The sequence below is a fragment of the Anguilla rostrata genome, chromosome 10 (genome assembly GCF_018555375.3).
Source record: "Anguilla rostrata isolate EN2019 chromosome 10, ASM1855537v3, whole genome shotgun sequence".
In the NCBI taxonomy this organism is placed as follows: domain Eukaryota; kingdom Metazoa; phylum Chordata; class Actinopteri; order Anguilliformes; family Anguillidae; genus Anguilla; species Anguilla rostrata.
The window spans coordinates 9,066,899-9,090,808 of record NC_057942.1 but is presented as its reverse complement, the minus strand read 5'-3'; the positions used below and the strand labels follow the sequence as shown (position 1 = coordinate 9,090,808).

At 46.6% G+C, this 23,910-nt stretch overlaps 1 protein-coding gene across 3 annotated transcripts; it reads right to left on the bottom strand.

Moving 5' to 3' along the window:
• Nucleotides 1-4,520: 4,520 nt before the first annotated feature.
• Nucleotides 4,521-23,891, bottom strand: LOC135264901 (phospholipase DDHD2-like). 3 transcript variants are annotated; one of them, XM_064353908.1, is made up of 19 exons: nucleotides 23,667-23,891; nucleotides 22,529-22,793; nucleotides 20,138-20,330; nucleotides 19,009-19,196; nucleotides 17,837-17,926; nucleotides 17,292-17,412; nucleotides 16,692-16,781; nucleotides 15,634-15,775; nucleotides 14,629-14,837; nucleotides 14,348-14,415; nucleotides 13,708-13,830; nucleotides 13,500-13,595; nucleotides 13,043-13,219; nucleotides 10,727-10,882; nucleotides 10,520-10,622; nucleotides 8,882-9,049; nucleotides 8,189-8,284; nucleotides 6,750-6,918; nucleotides 4,521-6,386 (listed from the first exon to the last, which is right to left on the bottom strand). In XM_064353908.1, the coding sequence occupies exons 2-19, from the start codon at nucleotides 22,670-22,672 to the stop codon at nucleotides 6,305-6,307; spliced, it is 2,415 nt and encodes an 804-aa protein (XP_064209978.1). In that variant the 5' UTR covers nucleotides 22,673-22,793; nucleotides 23,667-23,891; the 3' UTR covers nucleotides 4,521-6,304. The 3 variants fall into 3 exon arrangements, with proteins under 3 accessions (XP_064209978.1, XP_064209979.1, XP_064209980.1); XM_064353909.1 differs by having other exon boundaries at nucleotides 13,043-13,216; nucleotides 23,667-23,890; XM_064353910.1 differs by lacking the exon at nucleotides 8,189-8,284 and having other exon boundaries at nucleotides 23,667-23,890.
• Between the last annotated feature and the right edge of the window lie 19 nt (nucleotides 23,892-23,910).

Genomic DNA, 23,910 nt, shown 5'->3' with positions numbered 1-23,910 from the left:
TCTTGACTTCCCTTGTATATAATTTAATGTGCAGCAATACACAGCAGCTTTTCAATCCACAAAGGCTTTTGTTAAGATGTGAAAGTTCAGACAGACTTGACAGAATCCACAACTGCCTCCACACACAGTTGAAACACGTTCCTTCTGTCAACCTTAAAACTCAAAATTAAACTCACATTTAATTTTTATTAAATCCATTCACTGCACAAAGAATTAGGAATATGAGTCACTAAAACCTTGACAACACTTACATTTCCCTCTGATAAAGAAAATTCAACTAAAAATCACCTCATGCAACATTATTGAAAAGAATGAGTTCAAAACAAGGCCATGCAAGTGTTACAAAAAGAGGAATTCACTGCATATTATAATATAGTTCACCATCACCATACCAGCCTAAATGAAGGTCAATAAAATAATACTTTTTCCTTCAAATATGTGTTGCTAATGTTCTAGATCGTAGTGAACCTCCTATTAGTTGGGAGAACATTGACCAGAGAAAAAAAACCTGGCAGACCTTTCAAACTTCACATTAAAAACAGCAGGGCTTCCCTGCCTAATGCCATGTTTCTACTTCTCTTTGTGAAGCACAAGACCATGACAAATATGGATGGGAAACTGCTGCAGCTCAGCACTACGGCTGCCCACCAGAGAACGGTAGAACGAGTCTTTGTTACGTTAACGGCCTTCGGACAGATTAACACTCGACCCCGACACGTTTGACGCAACTCCTTGCAGCCTGAACAGCTCCCATGGCAGACATTCCCCCACCCCCCCTTCAGTTTTAGGTAAGCGGGCGACCCAGCCTGCACCAAATACCAGTCGAAACTGAAATATCACATAGGACAGTGAGGCTATTCCAGTTATTCATTTTTATGGGTACATTTATTAGCGATGCGGTCAGTGTTTCATGCCCTCTATGAACGCCCCTAAAGAGGGCTGAGGTCATGACCATGTGACGTGGAGGTCCATGGGCTTCACTCCCACACAAGAGGCAGTCTATGACTAAAGTCAATAATATAACAGGATCTACTCCTCACTATGGTCCTCGTGTGAGAGCCTCAGGCTCAGCTCCAAGCTAAGACCTGGTGTTTTTAGTTAGAAGTCACATTCGATTAGGTTCCGCTGACGATAATGCACAGACGCAATGTGAAATTCCTCCCAGCAACAATCTTCTCGCACTTGCACTCCCGCAATGGAGCCCAGGCTGAAAAAACACATTCCACCAGGTTCTGGTGACATTTTTCACGGCTAATCCTCCAATCTTCCTAACATCCAGGCCAAATAAAAATCCTTGAGCTTCAAAGTCGTCCCCTCTGTCTCAGCTGACTTGGATTTAATGGAATGGAATTTAATGGATGCGAAAGTAGAAGAACTTTTCACCCTTAATATCACAATGGATTATCACAATTTTGCTTTCATACACAACTGAAAGCACGAACAGTTTGCTTAATTAGAAAAATGTTATCAGAAATTATTCTTGAGTGAAGGGTACATTATTGTAGGCCTAATTTTCTGTATTTATCAAGTTATATAAAACTGTCAATAAGCTCTTTCCACATCAGGATCAATAAAACGGGAAATTGGAGCATCAATAGGGCTCCAATCAACTGTGATATTTCTTCAAATGAATTTTTGCTTTTGTGCTTGCACAGAATATGAACTTGTCAAGGATGTTCAAGATGTGTAAGGATTAGGCTGGTCGCAAGCCATCAAGGGATCACTTACCCGACATTATCAGCAGTACCACATCTGCAGTTTAAGCAGCCATTGCAATCTCAGCAATGTAAACATGAAGGAAATTACCTCAACAGAAATCCCTGAGGCATTATTGCTAACAAATTTCTGGAGCTTGATATTCATAATTGCTTTGAATTCTTTCGGTTCGCTGACCTTGTACTCGTCTGACTCGAGCCCCTATACATTCGCCACAGGACGGCATTATAGTTTTGGCATTCCGTACGGGGAAAGAATTCCGCCGTGGGCCGGGGTGAAGCCGGCCAGATGTGAGAGCTGAACAGCTGAACACAGTCCAGCGGCGCCATGGTGTTCAGTCCTTCTCTCAAAGCTTCTCTCACAGAGCCCAAAAAAATCTGTCTGCCCGTAACACGCCGTTCCTCCAACAAACCAATGAGAAACGCGCTCTCCTGAATGTTTCCATTACTGAAGAAAACCCTGTCTGTTCAAACACACTGTATGATGACTGTGCCAACGTAAGGTCATTAGGAAAGTTAATGCATTCATTTCCACATGTTGTCCTTTCCATAGAAAGACAAGGCTGCACACACTAGTCCATACTAATCTGCAAGCAGTCAAAGGCCCTGATGGAATATACAGCACCACACTACTTTTTAGAAATATTGAAAATCTGTATTCTGCAAAATAGCCACAGAACATTCCCTTTCCTAATAAAAGAAAAAGCAACCATTAAAAAGTTAGCCCAGGGCCCTGTTTCACGAAGCAGGATAACTGGATTAGCTGGATAACTGCAGAACCCGGAACCCTCCCAAATCTGGAAAGTGGACTTAAGTAAAAAGAGCTGTTCCAGGTTTTACTCAGGGCAGTTATCCAGCTAACTCAGTAATTCTGCTTTGTGAAATACCCCCCCAGGAATCCCAGTGCCTCTGCTAGAACTTGTAAGACTGCCAACAAAATTTAACTGACGGAAAGATGTACATAAAAAAAGGACACTGGAACCATGTTTACAGCTAAATTAAGTTTCTAGAGTAAACGCTGGAAGCACTTCAGGTTTGCATTGAGTCTTCGCAATTGAATGATTCAACACTTCAATAAAATTAAACAGGAAAATGATTTTGAGTATGGTATTGGACCCCTTGAGAGTACAGGGGGTCACCACTCCACTGCCCCATCTCCTTGAGAAATTTATTTATGGTTTACTTCGGTGCCCACAAGGGACATTCTAAATTTCTTCAAGTCATACCCGGGACGGTTCTAGGAGAACCCTAAAGTACAAAGTAATTAACCTACTTTATTTTGGGGAGCTCTACATAACAATGAATGGATTTTTAAAGTTGTTACACCTATTCCGGCACACTGACATTACACACCCGACAGTGTTTAGTGAACTATCTATAACGGGACTTCAAATTCCATGCCGTTAAAGTGATGCACACAGAAATAACTTTGATCACTCCAATACACTTGATGCACGTCCTTGACATGAAAGAGAAAACCGTTTCGGAAATTTAATCGAATGCACAGACTCCTTTCATTACATGCATTCACACGTTTCAATAATAAAGACTAATGCAATATTTAGTATTGGTCTAACTTTTGCAATGCTTTTTGATTTCCTTGCTGTACTACTTCCTAAGGTCGTCTCGTGGCACGTTACGGTAAAACTTGAGAATAGGCGCTGTATTGTAGGCTCCAGGCCAACAAACACATCTACAACGTAATGGCAAAACATGCGTTTAAAACAATGCACACAGCATAATGAAACATGCAATACGTTAGCCCACTGAGCAAGTGTGTAATGTGTTTCAAACCTTACCTCTGCACTTCCAAAACGTTCTCTTCACCTGTGTCGCCTAAGAAATCCGCAAACTAATCAGAAACTAATAAGACCCTTTTTAGTTTAATTTTTCGCGACGAAACCCAGCTACTCAATGAAATCTGTGGCTTAGGTTCACCAAAACTTTCCACCGCTTCGGAACCTGCTATTTCATAGAACGGCACGGACCCTCTTCCCCAAGCGCGTTTCCTTACGTAAGCTCGGAATTATCGCGGAGGAAGAGGGAGGGCGAGCGCGGTCGGTTTAGTCAATAATATTGAAAACAAGCGAAAATTCTGTAATATTTTCCGTATCTTAGACACAAACGAAAGAAACCTCTTTTTGTTTTCCTTTAAAAGGACTGAACTCTTTGGAAAGTGTATATCGCATCTGCAATATTCCACAGGTTTACACTTTTTTCATCAGCAGCAATAAAGGCTTTAAAAAATTCTGTTCTTCCAAATGAGTACTCGATGGCTATTAATACTTTTTTTTCAGAACCAGGAAACCCTACCCCTCAAGTTATTAGCCATCGAAGTGTCCAGGTACGGTGAGGGCTGCAGAACCATTTAAAAGAAGGCCGTGTTGATCGGTGCACCTGTGAAGTACATGCTGTATCCCTCTGGCTCACTATCAGTGCCCTTAGTGAAATTTGGTAAACTCTGTACTACGAGAACAGAATTTATTTTCAGATACATGATTTAATCACAGTGTAATCTCACTGTGGGGATAATACCAACTTCTACTTTTAAATGGGTCCTTCCCTATTACTTAGTTATAATTATGCCATTATATGGCTTAAATTCATCCTGCAGATGGGCGTGGCAGAATGGCTGAGCCGCTTCCTTTATGACTTTGAAAATACTAAGTGATTTGATGCTTTAATGACGAAGTGCACAGAACTACAAATGTTTCCAAACATTGACTTTCCAAATATAGTGGCGATTGTGGTGCAGTGAAAAATATCAGGCTCACTGAAATGATTAGCAATTCAAAAAGCACAAAATGACATGTACAGTTAAGGTTTATTATGGCATACACAATATGTAAACATACTGTATGATACATGATAAAGTTTTTTTTGGTTTGAACACACAAAATAAAGTGCAAATCGAGGGGAAAACATCCCTGCTACTGCAGGAAGGATGTAGAGTACAAGATGGTCTACCTCTTGCGCATTTTGAGCAAGGGAAAGAAAGCATTCACAATAGCACTTACAGAGCATCGTCTGGTCAGTGTGGAGATGCAACATCTAAGCTCCAGCAGGAGTTCCAGAGCTGATTTCCTATAAGTGAAATATACTACAGGGTTGAGAGACCTCGTCTGAAAAACACAGTCTTGCTCAGTCGTGCCCTTGGGGCCAGTAGGGGAACTCAACCTTTACCATCATCATCATCACAACCATCATCATCATCATCATCATCATTATCACCATCCTAAGTGAGAGGAAAGTACACATAACAGTAAGATACTGTATAGAATAGATGCACATTGAGGTTGTGCTTCAGGGTGGAATGGACTGACCTGCTGTCTGCTGTGTCATGATTTAGTGACCATTAAAGATAACTTTGCCAACCGATGCTGCATTTAATCTAACCACTGAGAATAAAGGTAGGCCTCAAAATGCTTGAGGCTGGCTGTGGTTTTAAAAGTGCGTCCGTTTGGCCAATTCAGAAACGCGCAATAAGAAAGCAGCACCTGAAATCACACAGGACGATGTCACAGTTCCCACCAAGGAATGAGTGGGGGAGGGGCTTCAATCGGCACAGCAGCAGCAACTGAATCCCACTGCATGGGCCTGGGAAAGGCCACTGGTCTCACTGCAGCTTTCCCACACAGGATGCATACGGACTCCCACCACAGGGGAGGGGCACGAGAAAGCTAAGAAAACACTAGCACAGCAAGTCCCCGAGGTGACTCACAAGTCACGTCAGACATTTTGATCCACTATTCTCATAATAATTCCTTCATTAAACAACATTAGTATTTCTTTTTGAACCACTTACACCCTGAAATAAATTCAAAAAACGACTAGGAGGTAAGAACATGGAATACCGTGTAGTCTGGGAGTGCGGTAAAGAAGAGCCAGAAGTACAGGGTATTATGGTTAATGTAGTTTCTGAGAAAGTGCTCACATGCATGCATAAGCTTCGCAGCAGAGAAGCGGGAGGAAAGTGCCGACTGCATCCGGCATGCTCCAGGAAGTGCCTGAGAGAATGCGTTTCATGCTAAACAAACCTAAAGAGGCTCCCCTCAGCCTGTATACGCTAAGCACAGAAGTACAAATGTACAAGGGTTCGGCATTGCAAGAAAATGGAGACAAAAACTGCGCTACTGCTCTGTACAAAAAGGTAATGGCAGAGACTTGATCAGCATCAGAATTTGTTCGATGGGATATGTCACAGAATGTCGCAGAAGAGACAAAATAGTTAGATGAAAAGTTTGACAGCCCAAAGACTCAGAGTGTTTTCTAAAGCAACCCTCCAGAAAACTGAAGAGTCTATAATGTAAAACTCCAGAAGTTGTCTTATTGCGTGTTCTGCAGTGGTAGTGATTAATGTCTCAGGACCTGGGCTCTTCAGAAGTTCATTCAGTCCCTATAGAACCCATTCTGCCCCAGTGTTGCCATGGTGAGGACAGTTAAGCTTCCATTCTGAGATGCTGACCAGCCAGAGGGGGCCGGAGGACTGAGTGACAGTCACGCTGAATGACACAGGGTGATCCGCAAGTGAGAAATCAGTCCTATCTATGGTCCTTCATCCGGTCAGTTCAGCCTCTTTTCACTCTGTCCTACGGCTGAGACTGTTCGAAAACCACGCCCAGTTTTTCATAAATTTCCTTCAGGAGCAGCAGAGCAGTGTCCTCCGATTCCCTGCAAAACAACACGCAGGAAACCAGCAGTAAGGAACAAAGCAATACGGCCCTTACGAAATCCCTAATGGAATATACAGCAATATAAAAAACAAAACAATAAATATCTTTCACAGCAGTGTATTTTTAAAATCTATATAAACCGCATATTGCAATATTTGAAAATGACAATACTTTTCATATCTGCCCATATATTGTGAAGTGTTGCAATATCTTGATAAATATATATGAATTTCAATTGATTTTCTGTATTTTCCATGAGGGTGTACCTCTCTGTACTCAGTCTGCATGCTGATTGGTTAAATTAAACCCCGCCCCAGTACAGAGCTGTGAGTGTGAATCCCTTCCCCCACCCCCTCCTCACCAGTAGCAGAGATGGCTCTGGATAGCGAACAGGTACTCATTGAAGCTCTCGATGGGCTTCTCCTGCAGCACGTAGTCGATGCGTCGCCCGCCGTTCAGCATCCCGATCCGGATGTTCTGCTCCTCCCTCTGCGTCTCCTGCAGAGACTCCGCCTCCTCCGCCTTTACGCCTGCAGACACCAGGAGGGGGCGGCCCAGTCAGACCAATCACGTGGGAGAGGAGGATGTGGGGCGGGGCCAACGACTGACCACATACATTCAGCAAACCTTACCTCATCTGTGAAAATGTGTTTGCCACCATTTTAACTGCACTTTGAGGACGAAGTTTATCGCACTTTGTACAAAATGACCTCTGGAAGTTACCACAGACATGAGTTGAGCCAACAACCGGTTTAAAGCCAGCCGGACGCCAGTTTCTGTTTGGTTTCCCCGCCATCTCTGCCCACTGAATGTGCTCTGCCAGTTTCACAAACTGACAACGGGCACAGAACAGCACCACACACAGAACCTGCCACATCACAGAAAGGTTAGCCTAACTGAATGTATGTACTTCATAAGCAGCACAGCAGTGCGAACGATTTCACCCAGAAGCACAGCATGCAGGAAGCAGCCAGCAGCCAGAAGAACCTGCAAAAAGCCTGAATCAGCATCGGCGCCAGTGATGTCAGAGCAACCAGCTACTACCAGGACACATTTCTGTCCGAGCTCTCCCTTTCACTGAAGAGCCGACTCAGAAACAGTCCGCACACAAGGGGAAAGGACAAGAGCGCCTTGTACGCAGTCTGTGATATGTACAATGCGTTTGACACAATGGAAATGCTTCCCCCAACCGGGGCTGAACAAGAAAATTAAACACAATGGTGTAATGAAGTGCAAGCCGTAAGAAAATGATGCTACAGTCTGACATCAAATGGCCGCTCGAAGAGTAATGGAACTACACTTTAATTAAGGCAACAAAATGGCTGACAGACTCAGCCTGAGAATTTACTTCCAAACCATTTCAATATCACACATATTAAATTGAACTCGTTCAACTGAGCGAGCAGTTTGAATGTAACCAAGAAGAATTTGATGAGCTACGCGCTCCTAATAAATTTTTCTGTACTGTTCACAGCTCCCAGAGAGCTCATCGTAGTGAGAATATATTCATTTAGTGTATTTGAACACAATGAATTCACACCGTGTGCAGATTTCTGGTAAAATGAACATTGCTCAGAGCAGAGGCAAATCCCTGATGAAATTTCCGAGGCTTAAGCCCATTTCCGCACTCAAAAGGCAAAAACATGTTTTATTGCCAGCAGGTTCACATTCTCTATTGCCAAGAGCAGACTTTTTTTTTATTTAAATAAAGCATTTTCAGTGCGCAGAGGAGAAAATGCCACCCATGGAAAAGCGTGACTTACGCTAACGTAACGTTGTCCGACGGGTTACCTGGCTTACCTTGGAAGTAATTCAAATTAATTACTCTGGGCCACTCCAGAATATTTTTCCAAAAATCGGGCTTACACGCTTTCCTTTTAACTGTTTCTTTCCCGGCTGTGCAAGAGCAGAAAGCCGCCCCCATCGGACCCCCAATGCAGCAACAAGAGGACCACATGCAAAGATTACAGGAGGGGAGGAGATAAGGTTAGAGACAAGCCGCCCAAAGCACCCACAATCCCTTTCAGCATTATCAAACAGAGGCTGCAGCTGCTTAAACAGTGGAAAAAAAAATTTTTAATCCCTCTGAACTTACTGATCCTGTCAGTTACAGATAATCATTCTGATGATTTAACTAAACTACTTGCAAACTTCATGTCATTCACTGAGCCCAATTAACCATAACCTAGAACTGAAAAACTTTGCTAATGACGAAATGTATAATTTAGGCCTAGATCAAGATCAATCCATGTTAGATCAACGAAACCCAGTTTTAATTTTGTATGAACAGGTCTGGACAAAATTAAGAGACCACCCCGCATCAAAAGTTCGATTTTATACAGACACATACCCACAAACTGTAAAACTGAAAATTTGATGTGGTCTCTCAATTTTTTCCAGAGCTGGAAAATATCACAGATAAAAGCTGCCAGTGACACTGGCCCAGCCGGTTCCCTGCCCAGACAGGAAATGCAGGAAATTCCCGCTCCGCACCTTCGGCGTTCTCTGGAGGCGGTTCTGCTGGCGTTGAGCACTCAGCCTCGCCCACAGGGGGCAGCGCAGTGATGGGCAGCCGGGAGAAGGACAGCCACGCCGTGCGCAGGGAGCCCAGGACATTGTTCTTCAGGTCGGTGCTCATCCGGGTCAGGCTGTCCTTCAGCTCTGAGGATAAACACACACACACACACAGGAAGAGTCAGAGAGAGAGGCTGTCCTTCAGCTCTGAGGATACACACACACACACACACAGGAAGAGTCAGAGAGAGAGGCTGTTCTTCAGCTCTGAGGATAAACACACACACACACACACACAGGATGAGTCAGAGAGAGAGGCTGTCCTTCAGCTCTGAGGATACACACACACACACACACACACAGGATGAGTCAGAGAGAGAGGCTGTTCTTCAGCTCTGGGAACACACACACAATACACACACACAGGATGAGTCAGAGAGAGAGGCTGTTCTTCAGCTCTGGGAACACACACACAATACACACACACAGGAGGAGTCAGAGAGAGAGGCTGTTCTTCAGCTCAGAGGATACACAAACACACACACACACACAGGATGAGTCAGAGAGAGAGGCTGTCCTTCAGCTCTGAGGATACACACACACACACACACACACAGGATGAGTCAGAGAGAGAGGCTGTTCTTCAGCTCTGGGAACACACACACAATACACACACACAGGATGAGTCAGAGAGAGAGGCTGTTCTTCAGCTCTGGGAACACACACACAATACACACACACAGGAGGAGTCAGAGAGAGAGGCTGTTCTTCAGCTCAGAGGATACACAAACACACACACACACACAGGAGGAGTCAGAGAGAGAGGCTGTTCTTCAGCTCTGAGGATACACAAACACACACATACACACAGGATGAGTCAGAGAGAGAGAGGCTGTTCTTCAGTTCTGAGGAGGCACACACACACACACACAGGATGAGTCAGAGAGAGAGGCTGTTCTTCAGCTCTGGGAACACACACACAATACACACACACAGGATGAGTCAGAGAGAGAGGCTGTTCTTCAGCTCTGGGAACACACACACAATACACACACACAGGAGGAGTCAGAGAGAGAGGCTGTTCTTCAGCTCTGAGGATACACAAACACACACACACACACAGGAGGAGTCAGAGAGAGAGGCTGTTCTTCAGCTCTGAGGATACACAAACACACACACAGGATGAGTCAGAGAGAGAGGCTGTTCTTCAGCTCTGGGAACACACACACACACGCACACACAGGATGAGTCAGAGAGAGAGGCTGTTCTTCAGTTCCGAGGAGACACACACACACACACAGGATGAGTCAGAGAGAGAGGCTGTTCTTCAGTTCTGAGGAGACACACACACACACACACACACAGGAGGAGTCAGAAAGACAGGCTGTCCTTCAGCTCTGGGGACACACACAGGAGGAGTCAGAGAGAGAGAGGCTTTCCTTCAAAACACCCACACTCAAAACTGGCTTCATAATCCAATTGCCTTTTGTAAGGGAAAAGTGACGTCATGTGACTTTCTCAAGCCCCACATGTTGCACAAACTACAGGTACAGCTACACAGTACAGAGCACTGAAACTGGAGGCGGAGACAGAGTGCTCGGGTGGGCGTGGCCTCACCCAGGTGCATCCTCTTCCTGCCCTTGTGGTGGGGGATCAGCATGGGCTCGATCTCCACATCGGACACGATCATGGGCTCGATCCTGTAGGCCACCGGGTCGAACTGCAGGAGGGAGAGAGAGAGAGAGCGACAGGGGGGACCGTGAGGAGGGGGTTGACGGGCTGTGGGACCGCCCCCTTGGGGGCCGGCGATGGGCGGAGCCTCACCGGGTGGTAGATGTTGTAGAAGCTCTTGCAGGTGGGGAAGCTGTAGTTGGGGTCTATGCGCTTCAGACCGCGGACGGTGAGGAACATGCCGATGGGCGACCCGAACGCAAAGAAGGTCTGCGGCTGGAAGGCCAGCTGGGGGTAGTTGATTGACACCTGGGGGTCACATGACAGGACAAGGCCTCTGATAAAGCAGGTTCCACAGCTGAAACAGCAGCCGTGGGTCGCCTGAAACAGAAGGACCTCTTTACTGAGCTGTCAGCTGCACTGAATGGATGGACACCAGATGACTGAATTTTGTCGGTATGCTAATATATAATTGGATGGAATAATTGCATACTGACCGTGCATTAAAAAAGTAGCAGTTTCCCACAGTCAACATTTTATACAGCTTTTATGCTATGCACCATTACAGAATATTTATTATGGAATTATCCTCAAAATGTTGAGGCTCGGTCAGATGCACTGTACATACTGGTGTCTGTTTATTAAACAGCTGCTGGCAGCAGGACTGTAAATCTGTCCAACTACAGAGAAGGGACGTCTGCACCTCAGCCAATCAAAATTAGCGAGAGTCAGACTTCCCTAAAAACACAACTAGTGTTGTGTACAGAAAACCAGGCAGCATTCGCAAAGAGTAGCAACAACACACAACCTGACCTGCATAAAATGAACCCCTTTCACCAGGGAAGGTCACGTCCTCTAATGAATTCACTTACAATCCCATCAACACTAATACAATTACAAAGGCATCATCACCAGCTCATACCTTCTGTAATTTTCAATGAGGATAGCACAACATGTTTATTTAAAAAGCTTTGAAGATGCTGCAAGCACACAGCCATAATTTGAGCTGAATTCATCCCAGATAACGGACCATTCAGACTCTTTAGTCATATCAAGGCCATGTAACATCATGAAATGATATTTAAAAAATATACTGAAACCACACGCACACAGACACAGGTCACAACTGTGTACACCCCAAACACACACACACACACACACACACAAACCACAGGGAGATGGTTCAGGAGCAGACAGAGAGAAACAGGCCCATGTTCGGAGTGAGGAGCGTACAGTCCAGGGTGTGTGAACGACAGAGAGCCTGTGACAGACTGTAGGAAGTGCAGGTCTGAATGAGAGGATGGATGCAGAAACAGGGGTTTTCAACTGGTTTTGATCCAGGGACCCCCCCACCCCCCAACCCGGGCTCAGAGGCAACCCAGGGACCCCCCATCACAAGTTAGAAAGGCTTTATAAAGATTATGGACCGGGGGTTTGATCTTCGCCGACCCCTCACAGTCAATTTGTGGACCCCCCCTGTTGAAAACCCAGGCTGTAGAACACAGACCCCAAAGAGAGCACAGACGAGGCAGGGTGGGAGCAGGGCAGGGGCGGAGACGGGATGGGGGGGGCAGTGACCCAGCATGCAAAGCGGGAGTAGGACACAGCGAAACACGACGGGCAGCGGTGGCACTCCAAAAAAAGGGGGGGATGAGTGGAGGGTGAGAGAGAGGGGGGCAGAAAGCAGTCTCCCCCCCTCCCCAACTCAGCAGCACCAACCTGCCCCATGGCAATGCCCCGGGTCGGCTGTCCAGGAAGCGCGGGGGGGGGGGGGGGGGGGGTAGGGGGTGGGAAAGGGTGGGGGCGGGGGCAAGAACAGGAAGTCTGCATTAGGGACCTGAGCCCCTGGCCACACTGTGAAGCTTCACAAGCAACACAGTGACCAATCTCGCTGCTCCATCACCAAAATAAAATCTAATAATATCATTTAATGCAAGCAACGCTGCTCTTCAAGAGATAACCATGACATGCTCTCACAAATCAAAGCCAGGAAGCAAAAATAAAGTGGCAGCTTTCAATGAAAACCACTAATGTAAAGCCCTTAATTTAATAAAAAGGAATGATTTCAGCTGACAAAACGAGAGTGACGGTGTGCAAGAAGAAGTACTTTCATTGGGCATCTAAATGGACCCTGAAATGAATCTGTAATTCAATGGCATGTCACTGACTCCCCAGAGGATAAAGAGTATCTACTCTGAAGGGAAAAAACACCAATCCCCATAATGCACCAGCAGCACAGGTTTCAGGCCTCTGGGCACTTCGACAGCCATGCAGGGTCCACCATGACGCTCATGCAGAAGCAGATAAAGCATTAGCGTTAATAGGGTTCGCTGCTCTGAAGAAAATGTAGATTCAAGCCTCTCTAAGGCTAAACTGTGTCGGTGCACACAAACTTGACTAACTCAGCAGCACTGTGCTGGAAGAAGACAGAGAGCCACGCCCTAGCCTTGCAGAGCCGCCTGGCTTTACCTGTCCGATTCCCACGTCAAAGTACTCGTAGTCCACGGCGCTGGTAATGGAGAGGTGGCGGAGGTCGGTGTGGTGGCCGGCGGCGACGGACGGGGGGGCCCATCCGGAAGGCCCCGCCTCCTCCCTGCCCGCCTGCAGGCCGGGGGCCAGGACAGGCACGCCCCCCCTGCACTCCTGCTAGGGGGGAAACGACAGCGCTAAGATAACAGCCAGAACAATAGAGATTTATCACCCCCCCGCCCCGTCCGACCCCACCCGCTTCCACATTCCAGCCCCAGGCCCTATTGTCTGGACGTGGGTGGAGGGGGCAGGGGCAGGAAACCAGGCAGTATCAGCGAGCACATCTCCCTGTTTTAACCCAGCCTGTCCCAAGGCTTTCGGAAGCCGTGGGCGGGCTTCTGCAATAGGACTGACTGGGCGCCATTTTTGTTTGGGGGAAAAACAAACGGTTCCTGACCTCCAGCATCCTTCTCCTCCGGGTGAAACTCAGCATCTTCTTCCGCGGCCCCAGCGGGATTCCCAGCTCCTTCAAGTCGCTCTCCGAGCACAGAGCCTGTCCCGCGAGGAGAGGGGGGGGGGGTTCGGAGTTAGGGGTCGAACTTCTCTGGGCGTTCGGTAGAATGACATCCCACCTGTGGTGTTGAGGGAGCACGTCAAATACCTACCAGAGAGTCCAGGTCCATCTGCTCCTCCTTCAGCACAGCCAGGTACTCCTCCAAGCCCATCGTCTGCAGAGCCTCCTCCAGACTCTTAAAGTCCGGAGGCCCTGGGGCCCCGTTGACTGTGCCCTAATAGAGAAGGAAGCACAAGGTTTACGGAGGAAGATTGGTCACAGGCTGTTTTAGTCTGACTCAGGGTTCATGCTGCTGTAATGGCAAACTAAGTGTGAGCAATTCTGTGTGTGTGTGTGTGTGTGTTTAAGTGTGAGTGAGTGCAAGTGTGCATGTGAGTGTGTGTGTATGTGTGCTAGTGTGTGTGTATTTGTGTATTGAAAATTCTGCACAAACCTCTGAAATTCTATTTGAATCAAGTCATGCCCTTCACTGATAAGCATTGCAATGCAGTTCCTGATTATTCAGCTAAACTGTCATGCTACTGTGCTAACATTAGATGGCAGTACTGAGCCTGCACCATTACATCAACTGAATTCTGCCTGCTGTACAACATCACTTAAAGACTGATACTATTTAACAATTAATAGTTAAAGGAAGGTCCCCAACTGTCCTAATCAAAAAAGGAATTACAAATGTAATGTGGTTCACAAAATCAGTTCACAACGCAGGACCTGAGACATGCGACATCTACCTGCTGACCGCTAGCATCACCCGGACTCGTCTTCTGGTTCGTCAAGAGGTCAAACAGGATAAGAGAGCCTGCGAGTAGACAAGATGTACTCATAAAATATTTCAGTTCGGGCTTTAGCTTACAATGGTAAATAATATTTAAAATGATCAAGCCTATGCAAGGGATTAAATTTCTGTTCTGTTGTCGGTTCATTCTCGGATGCTTAAGCATGCATGCCAGACTGTATCTACAGAAGGCCCAATCAGAGAGCGGTACGGGGAAGGGCATTGTGGGAGGCTGACCGAGGCTGTGGCCGGCCACGGACACGGCCCCGGCGAAGCGCGGGTGCCTCTGCAGGAAGAGCTGGTGCAGCCGGTTGACCTCGGAGGCCACCGTGTCCACGATGGTCTGGCAGTACGTGGGGCTGTTGTAGAAGAAGAGGTCCAGCAGGGTGTCGTTGGTGAAGTGGCGCAGCCGACTGATGCTGGGCAGGGTGATCCTCTGGATGTCCCTGAGAGAGAGGGTGGGAGAGAGAGAGGGAGAGATGGGGGGAGAAGGAGAGAGAGGGGGGGGAGGGGGAGAGAGGGAGGAGGGACAGGGAGGGAGAGAGCAAGAGGGTGCAGGAGAGAGAGAGAGGGAGGAGGGACAGGGAGAGGGAAAGAGAGGGAGGGAGGGGGAAGAGAGAGAGAGAGGGGGGGAGGGGGAGGGAGAGAGAGAGGGAAAGGGAGGGGAGAGGGGGAGGGAGAGAAAGGGAGAGAGAGGGAGAAAGAAGGAGGGAGAGACATTGCACAGCTACTGTTACACCCTCTCCATTTTGTTAGGCTCAGTTTACAGTGCCTTTATTAAGTACAGACCTAAATCAGCTATAGCCCCTCTCCTATATCCCCCAGGCCTCCTAATTCCTAATTTAACAGGACCACCAGCAATGTCTCTGTTTACACATATGTGCTGTAAGCTGGTATTCCTAGTACAATTCAACAGAATGGCTACTGTAGGCAAACAGACTGCAAAATGTGGTACAAGGCAGTGTTAGTAACTACACATGCTATGTGGATAACTTTAGAGACAGTAAAAACAGCAGTACAGCCAGTGAGGATAACCGCATAAGCAGTAAGGATAAGTGAAGCAGTGAGGATAGCTGTATAAACGGTGTTGATAACCGTAGAAGCAGTGAGGATAACTGCAGAAGCATTGAGGACAGCTGAAGAGGCAGTAAGGATGACTATAGAAGCAGTGAGGATAACTGTACAAACAGTGTGGATAACTGTACACACAGTATGAAGGCAGTCTGGAGGCAGTGTCCTTACTCGTCCACCCCAGTGGCGTCGCCATGCAGGGCGCTGTGCCAGTTGACTGGGAGGAACTCCACCCGCCCAATCCTCTGCTCATCCTGGGCCTTTTTGAAGTGCGTGTTCAACAGATTGAGAGAGGCACTCCTGAAGTCATTCACTGCAGAGAGAGCGGACGGACAGTGTATCACGCCAGTCTGGCCAGAGATGCAGCTTTCAGGATACCTTATGGCAACACACCAAACACGTGTAAACGTGAAACGGACACAGCTGTTACAACACAGCAGTGTTTGTACCCCAGTATAATTCTGACATTTACTGTAGCATGTGCATGGAAACCAGACTAGCTCTAGGACAGACTAGTACAGACTGTAAGCAAACACAGACTTACAGGTACTGTTAGGTACTTGGGTACTTAATGCTACCGTTCCATCATTTCCTTTCATTGTTTCTCGTTGTCTCTTACTCTTACTGTGCTTATTTCTTCGCCTTGTCTTATTCTCTGTGTTTCAGTATTGCCTTTTCCTTTATTGCTATTTTATTTGCTGTAGGTTCTTCTCTTTCATGCGGCTTTTATTGTTCCCGTGTGTTGTAGTATTGTACCTTATTCTTTTATCTGTTCTGGAAAGCAATTCGTGCTCTTTGCATAAAAGTTGCTATATATACAAAATTTATTTCTTTATTTATTCACAGTGACAGCCGGAAAGTCAGACCTTTACAGCTGTTTCACTAGCAAAATAGCTAAAGCACTAAGTGGTCATTTCAGCTTTGAGGTATGTGTCAATGAAAGGCTCACATCTAAATGCTGATTGGACTGCACATTTTCATAATGATGGGGGGGGGGCTTGAAATTGTTAGTATTTCTTGTTAGTGAGAGATCCAGGGAAAAATCCATCCACCAGGTGAAAAAAATCATTGGCATTCACAACGGCTTTGAATAGGATTCAGAAAAGGCATTAGCAGCTCCAGTAGGTACTTAGCCATGCACAACAGAGATCTGGCTCCCAGGCTGCTGAAAGGGGAGGCAGAAGATGAAGAGCAGTTCAGAGGTCAAACGCGAGGGGAGAGGTACGCACCACACTGGATGATGCTGCGGAACCGCAGGTCGCAGGCCGGCCCGATGCCGTGCACCATGAACACCAGGTGGTCCACCGTCTCCGGTTCCCCTGGAGACCGACGACGCACAACACGACACAGAGCACTGAGCGTCCGTGTGCTCAAAACTGCACAGAGCCTCACCCTCAAATCTGCAGAGCCCCACCCTCAAAGCTGCACGGAGCCCCACCCTCACACCCAAAAGAACTGCCTCCATCTGAGCATTATTGAATACATATGCTCCACTGGATATTCAAGTCACAGTCAGCGTAACAGCAAGTTACTACAGATAAGCCTTCATCATATTGCATTACATCGCTGTACTTTTCCATCTGCTGCCTCAATAGATACTGTATTTAATTCTCGGGGACACATCAGTCACTTTAAATCTAAAATTATTCAGAGGAACGCTGAAATAATTAAAAAGTCATTGTGAATATGGAGGGGGGGGGTGGATTTCATTAGTTATCTGAATCACAGTACTCCAACCCAGAGGCATAAACAGTTCTACAACAAGACTCCACTGCAGCTGTGAAAACTGATGCATTTTGGGAAGGGGCGAAAGAGCTGAGGGTGCTCACCGTCAGGGATCTCCACAGCGATGTTCTCGATGCCCCTCTTGACGGTTCGAGGGCGGGTCTGCTCTGAAGGCGCTGACACCCATTCGTCCTGCAAGGTGATTGGCTGGTACTGCATGATCAGCTGGGAAGAGGGGGAAGACCATTTGTTGGTGCTGCAGCAATCATTTAAACTGCTGCTGTGCTACAAATCCCTTTCATCGGCTCAGTCTGTGAGGGGACTTTATTGGGCAATCACGTTGGTTTCAGACAAAAGCCATAAAGCCTATGATTTGACTCAGAAACCTTCTACGTCCAAGTCCAATAACAACTCTGTAGTCCAGTGCAGAGGACTGCAAGCAAGCTATCTAGGGCAATCACCTCAGTTCAAGGCAAAGGACAAGATCCCAGTACTTCTACCTCCAAGAATGGACACAGCATTTGTTGATTATAATGTGGTTCTAGCAGTGTATCTAGTATCTGCGAGGTGTGGAGTTGTAGGTGTAGAGGTTTGCTCATATGAAAGATGACGGAGGCTGTCGACCCGTTTGGGTGGTGGGGAGTCTCACCTTGGGGTTGTGCAAGATGACGGTTTCTCCGGAGGGAAACTCTAGTTTCCTCTTCCATTCATCCAGAGTCACAGCAATCATGTAGGCGTCCTATGAACACAGGAGGTGAACACAGAGATACAGTATTACAGGTCCCAGATCCCAACAAGGGACACAAAAATAGTGCTAAAGAAAAATAAGCCAAGGGGAAAGACAAAAATTGATTCAGATCAATTACACGTTTATGCCTCTATAATACAGCAGGTAGCATCTCCTCAACTAGAATACCTCCTAGTGAATAACCAACTTTTTTGGCTCGACACATTTCAAATTTAAATAGGCCTATATGAAACCACCTAACATCCAGTGCCACTACGCACCAGATCTTTTGGTCTCCAGTTAGTATATTAATGCTTTAACCCACTTTCAGGGACAAAAGGGCTGCTTTTTAGGGCAGCGTTTATTGGTTGCATACGATAACAATAGTCATTTTGTCTCATTAATGTCTTCCATTATATACTGTAAAGGTTTCTCCTGTCTGGGTTTATCAGTGTCTCCTGTCAGTTAAATGCCATTAAGAGGAACAGTAAATATTTGGACAAGGAAATAGATATGCCTGCATACTACTGTAAACAATAAGAGAATGAGGGGTACTCAACAACCATGGAAAAATACAGACACAAGAAGGAATCCAAGAAAGACTCCCAAAGCGGACTGATTCCTGGAAAAGGTGGAGTAGGAGCGCTCTTTAAAGAAAAGAGTTCCTCTGATGAAGACAGTTTCCTGTTCCTCCGTGGGTTAGAGCCAGAGAGTAAGAAAAAGGTCGTTCTCTGTCTTTGTCTTCATGAGTGCTTCAACCCCACCTTTTCCAGGAATCAGACCACTCCGGAATCTTTGCTCTGATTCCATTTTGACTCACTAAATATTTGGGTGAACTTCCGCAGACACGAGCAAGCGTTGGCAGAAGGTGCGACGATGAATAACTCGCAAGAACCACCTCCTGCTTCGCGTGCGAAAGTCATCATGAACAAAGTTCACTTTTATCACGAGTGATTGGGTCTGAGCGGCATCTTATTTCATCAACTTTAGGTCAGGATGTGGATGGACCCAATACCAGCAGCCCAGCTCTGAGGTGCTTTAGGGAGAAGTGAACTGAGTGAACTTCACAGAGCCCGTCCTGCAGCCAGACTCACCTCCAGGGCCTCGCTGAAGTCCTCAGGGTAGGGCATGTAGCGGCTGTCCTTGTCCCCCTTGAAGAACCAGGTGCAGCGGCGCACCTCGGAGGGGGCCTGCTCCCAGTAGACAGCGTAGCGCTTCCTCTCCGTCAGCTTCACGTCGTACCGCTCGCCCTCCGTGGCCACAACCACCTCCTCCTTCCCACCTGCACCGCAGCCAAGCCAATGACGAATCAGCACCCGTGCGTCGATCCCGCCCTCATTTCAGTAACCAATCACTTCACTCTACTCATCTCAGTCGCACCCCTTTCTTATTATTGGACAAAAACCAATCGCAATTCATCAGCATCTAACCCAATTTTCCACTATGAGAGAATAAAAATGTTGATCTTGCCAGCTAGTGCATGAGCTTCAAATGCCAGACATGTTTCATCAGAGGTTTTTAGCTCACTCTTTCGCAATGTTATTTGTAATTGCAAAATACTAAATCCACCACTCAGTTCTACTTTGTGCTTTCTTTGTATGAAGGTCACACTTTAATCCAAGTCTCAGAAGGCTTGAATGTATAAATGGAGAAAGACAACTGAGTACGAATGTGTGTCATAGGTGTAATATTCTCTGGCCTGAATTCTAGAGGCAGTCAGCTGCCCTAATTGGCTGCAAGCCATCAGTCCCATATAATGAAAAAGACTCCTCCCTCCCACAGCGATTATGTCAATGCTGTGTGTCAGCTAAGTATCAAGTAAACATCACTCTGCTATGTAAGGCAACACACATATGAGGCATCGAAGACCGTGACAAAGCCCTGCTCAGTCATAGTGCCTGACAGTTTGACAAACGCCACAGTTCCCCAAATAAATTTGTGTCGAAGTTCAGCCTGGGCAGAACAAACCCACCAATCACACCACACAGCAGCTGTAGCAAATTCTCATTTCCCTGTCAGAGGTTGTTGGCCAGCCTATTAGCACTTCTTTTATAGCGGCGAGTATAACATGGTTTTATGGTATCTTATGGCAGGTGGGTCATTTATTGCCCCGGCGTCTTGCATACTTACAAGACTGCGGGCCTCGCTTGGGAACAGGGAGCCAGAAGTGTGGAGAACTGTAACACACAGTCTTTAGCGCTGCGGCTAACGCAAGCTACTCACCGGCTGTGAAGGCCTCCTCCAGCTTCTGGGAGTCCTCCCTGCTGAAGGGGAGCCAGGAGTCCTTGCCGTCCGCCCGCCGCCAGTAGAACCAGTGGGGCTGGACCGGCTCGTACGCGGGAAGGACCGCGTCCATGTCGATGATCTCGAAGGAGCTGGTCGAGGACGGCGAGGTTTCATCCACCACGGAGGCAACCTGCAATCACATCGGCGAGACAAATCAAATTGCGGTCGTCGTGCCAACCATCCCCAAAGCCACACGTAAAGGGCCACTGGAGAGAGAAGCTCCAGGCGGCCTGGAGGGCCTCCGTTCAGAGGAAAGGGGCTTCCTGCCTGGCTGTACAGGCAGAGCAGGAAAGGGAGGAGCTTGGTGTTGACATAAACACTGAGCACTTGGGAAGGGAGTGCACCAGCTTTCCAGAGCGAAAACACAACTCCAGGCCAATAAACTAAAGGAAATGCCTGTGCTGCAAAGCACTTCATTTCCCAAATTGTTATATAATCTATAATGCAAAGCATCTGTTGAAAACAAAAAGCCAAACAGGCTTTTTTAATGTCACAGATCTCAACAAAACTAGCCACGTTATCAAGACACAAGCCTCTTGTTACAGTAACACCGACTGGTGCAATCTCAATGATTGACTTTTCTCAGACATTATTACCCAAAAAAGTTGTTTTTATACATTTTTATCAGCCTGAAAATTACATAGGGACTAAATACACTATTACAGCAGTTAAAACTTCTTGTAACTGTTGAATGAACATTCTGTGCTGCAGCTCAGCATCAACTAACACTTAACCTATGTTCTGTGCAATGTCTTGCATGTGGTCATCCATTACAAATGAACCGCAGTCATTTGGCACTTTCAGACAACACATTAAGACATGTTCCAGAATTCTGATGGCTACAGTACAGAAAACGAGCACAAGCAACAGGACCAGCAGATATAAAACTCTTTCACCTTTGCAGAGTATCCAAAGCTCAGTCAAGCAACTCAGCCATACACTTGCCACAAACTTCTTAGTGAATTAAAGAGAACAGAATCCTGCTCCATCAACCAGTGACTAAAGGCAAACAAGCAGGGATTAGTATAAGACACGGCCTACCTCCATCTCAGCACATAGTCAAGCAGCCGTCGAACAATCAGCGCATTCTAGAATGTCAATGTCAGCGAGCGACTTTAATAATTAAACCAACCTGAGTCGCGGAGAGCAGCAGCACAGAGAGATCTTGAGGACGCAACAGCCAGAAGATGGACAGAAACACAACCCACCGCCCCCCCAAAGCCTGACAAAGCAAGGCCTTATTCTGTCCCAAACAATGAGGTTTCTTTTGCTAATGCCCTGTACAATGACTGCCCCTATTGCAGTGGCACGGCCTCTGGATGCTCAACACCAAACCCAACTGCTAGGGCAACTACACTGGCCTTTTCTTTAAGGAGTCAGATTTACAATGTACTTTGGAGCTGCTAGCATAGAAGCTAACTTCCTTATCACATACAATGTGCAGCCACAGCACAGTGTTTTACAAACACTCCTCCAGCTTGCACAACTCCCATGACAATTTGGCTGTGCTGAGACTTCCCAGGACATGGAAATGTTTGAGCCTGGGGCGTACATCATTATTTGATTTGCCCAAGTGTTCCTCATTATCCTCTCATCCCACCAGATTCAGCAACAGGGTCTGGAATACCACCACAGTTAGCTAATCTTCTGTGAGTTTCCTGTGCGTCCCACTGCACCAAGGGAACCATTTAAAGAAGCAGAGAGCAATGTTATTTTTGCGCACTTCCCAGATACTGTCAACACTAGATGCCACCTAAACAAAACTGTATGCTGTGTAAGGAAATAGTGAGACGTTAAAAAATGTACTTTATCATTTTGACAGGACAAAATTAAAGGCAAACATTTCGAGAGGATTTATCAAACATACTTGACACTTCCCCACAGTCGCATGCAATACAGAGCATACCATATCACTGTGTTACCACAACTTGGTAAAATTCAACAGTTGCCCTGTGGAAGTCCAGACCAGCAGCAACTGAAATCCTGATATAGCCAATTTTACAGAATACCTATTTACACTGTAGCAAACAGTCATTTCATATGCACAGTAATATGGAAGAGACGGTACGAAACATACAAAGAACCTACCTATCTGTGTTTGGCCTATGGCATAGATGTGAGACACTAATTCATTACAAGAAGAATGAGTAGGCTGGAAGCTTAGCGATTGCTCCCTCTCTGGGAAACATGTCTACTGGGACACAGGTCATCCAGCATTGCCTCAAGCCTAAACTTTAACATCCCAATGGTCTCTGCCTGCACTATGAGAGATATCTACAGAGAGAGAGAAGCAAGCGTGCAGAGGTCAGAGGTCAGATGTCAGCTCACCTGCTCAGAGGCTGCGCAGGCAGAGGTGTGAGGCTGAGGGCTTGGAGGAGACGGTCCCGGCGGATTAGAGAGATCCTCCACCGTGATCTTCGGAGCGGGAGCGCGCTCGGGCGGCCCATCGGAAGCTTCTGCGCTCTGGGACATTATGTAATCAGATTGACGTGCTTTCAGATCCGACGCGGGCTTTATCTCCAGGTGCCCGGGACAATTTAGCTCTCCGGCTCCTGAAGACTGATGCGCTGTACAACACGTCACCTAAGCAGGGCTGAATGGCAGTACACAGTCTAAATAAAACACACCTCCATTTGATCCAAGACTGAGTATTGCTTTAATATACAGGACTGCATGCAAGAGCAATATTCTTTCAATAATGAAACACAGCGCTGGTTAAAATACATGAATTCCTGTGTGAATCACTACCTCGGATTAAACGTTAATTCAAACGCTTTTACAGGTTGTGTTGCAAAGTGTAAGATAAATAGCTGATAGCAACTGGAGCCCCTGAAGTTGCTCCATGTTTCTGAAACAGATTTTACAGTGGTTACTAGCTAAGATAAGTAGTTACACTAAGCAACGTACACCTCACGCACTTATTCTCTTACTTACTGCTGTGCGTTGGCTGACCAAAGGACTAGGATTGCCCAATACGTTCACCTAATCATTTTCAAAACATAACATTAGCAAATGTCCATTCGCAAATATAACGTTAGCTAACTTAGATCGCTAAATAGCTGAACCCTTCATTAAGCATTCTGTTAGCTCATTAAGTGAGTCGGAGGGGGCGCGGTGTTAACAGTACAGAGCTGACACATTGCTCATGCTGGAGCTGTCTCCAGGCCTTTCAGTTTCGTATTATTAGCAAGGTAGCCAGCTAGTCATCCGGTAACCCAGTTAGCTAACGAGATACCTTCAACGAGTTTATTGTTGATCAGTTTCCAAACGTTTTCATTTATGCCAACTAGCTCAAAATATCCTGCATAGTAGAAGCAGCTACCGAGCTAGCTACATTACCACACAAAAACCCTGGAACATAGCTAGAACAGGTTAGCCAAGTGCTTTAATTAGATGGTCTAGCCAACGGTCTATGACATAATGTTACATTGCACACAGACGTTGACATCAACAACATTCAACTAACCTGACGAAGGACCAAATGGAGTAAGGTCTCATTTGCCGTCCTTGCTGCAAGGTTGTATCAGGAACTGAATCGCAGATATCTATTCGGTTATATCCAGGGCGCATCGCTGTCACAGGGACAAAACTCGCTCGTTAGCCAACATGTTGGCTGGCTACATATTGTGCTACTGGGAGTAGCAGCAATGGTCACAGGGCTGTACGACTGCGCGTCTCATTCGCTGGGCATCACATGCTAACGTCATCAG

What these genes read in the sequence shown, in the direction of transcription:
- LOC135264901 (XM_064353908.1), bottom strand. Translation starts at nt 22,672, where the DNA reads ATGTCCCAGAGCGCAGAAGCTTCCGATGGGCCGCCCGAGCGCGCTCCC. An exon ending in GGAGGAGGCCTTCACAGCCG is followed by an intron (nt 19,197 to 20,137) that starts GTGAGTAGCTTG and finishes GCTGCGGTGCAG; the next exon opens with GTGGGAAGGAGGAGGTGGTT. An exon ending in GGAGGAGAAGGATGCTGGAG is followed by an intron (nt 13,220 to 13,499) that starts GTCAGGAACCGT and finishes TTTCCCCCCTAG; the next exon opens with CAGGAGTGCAGGGGGGGCGT.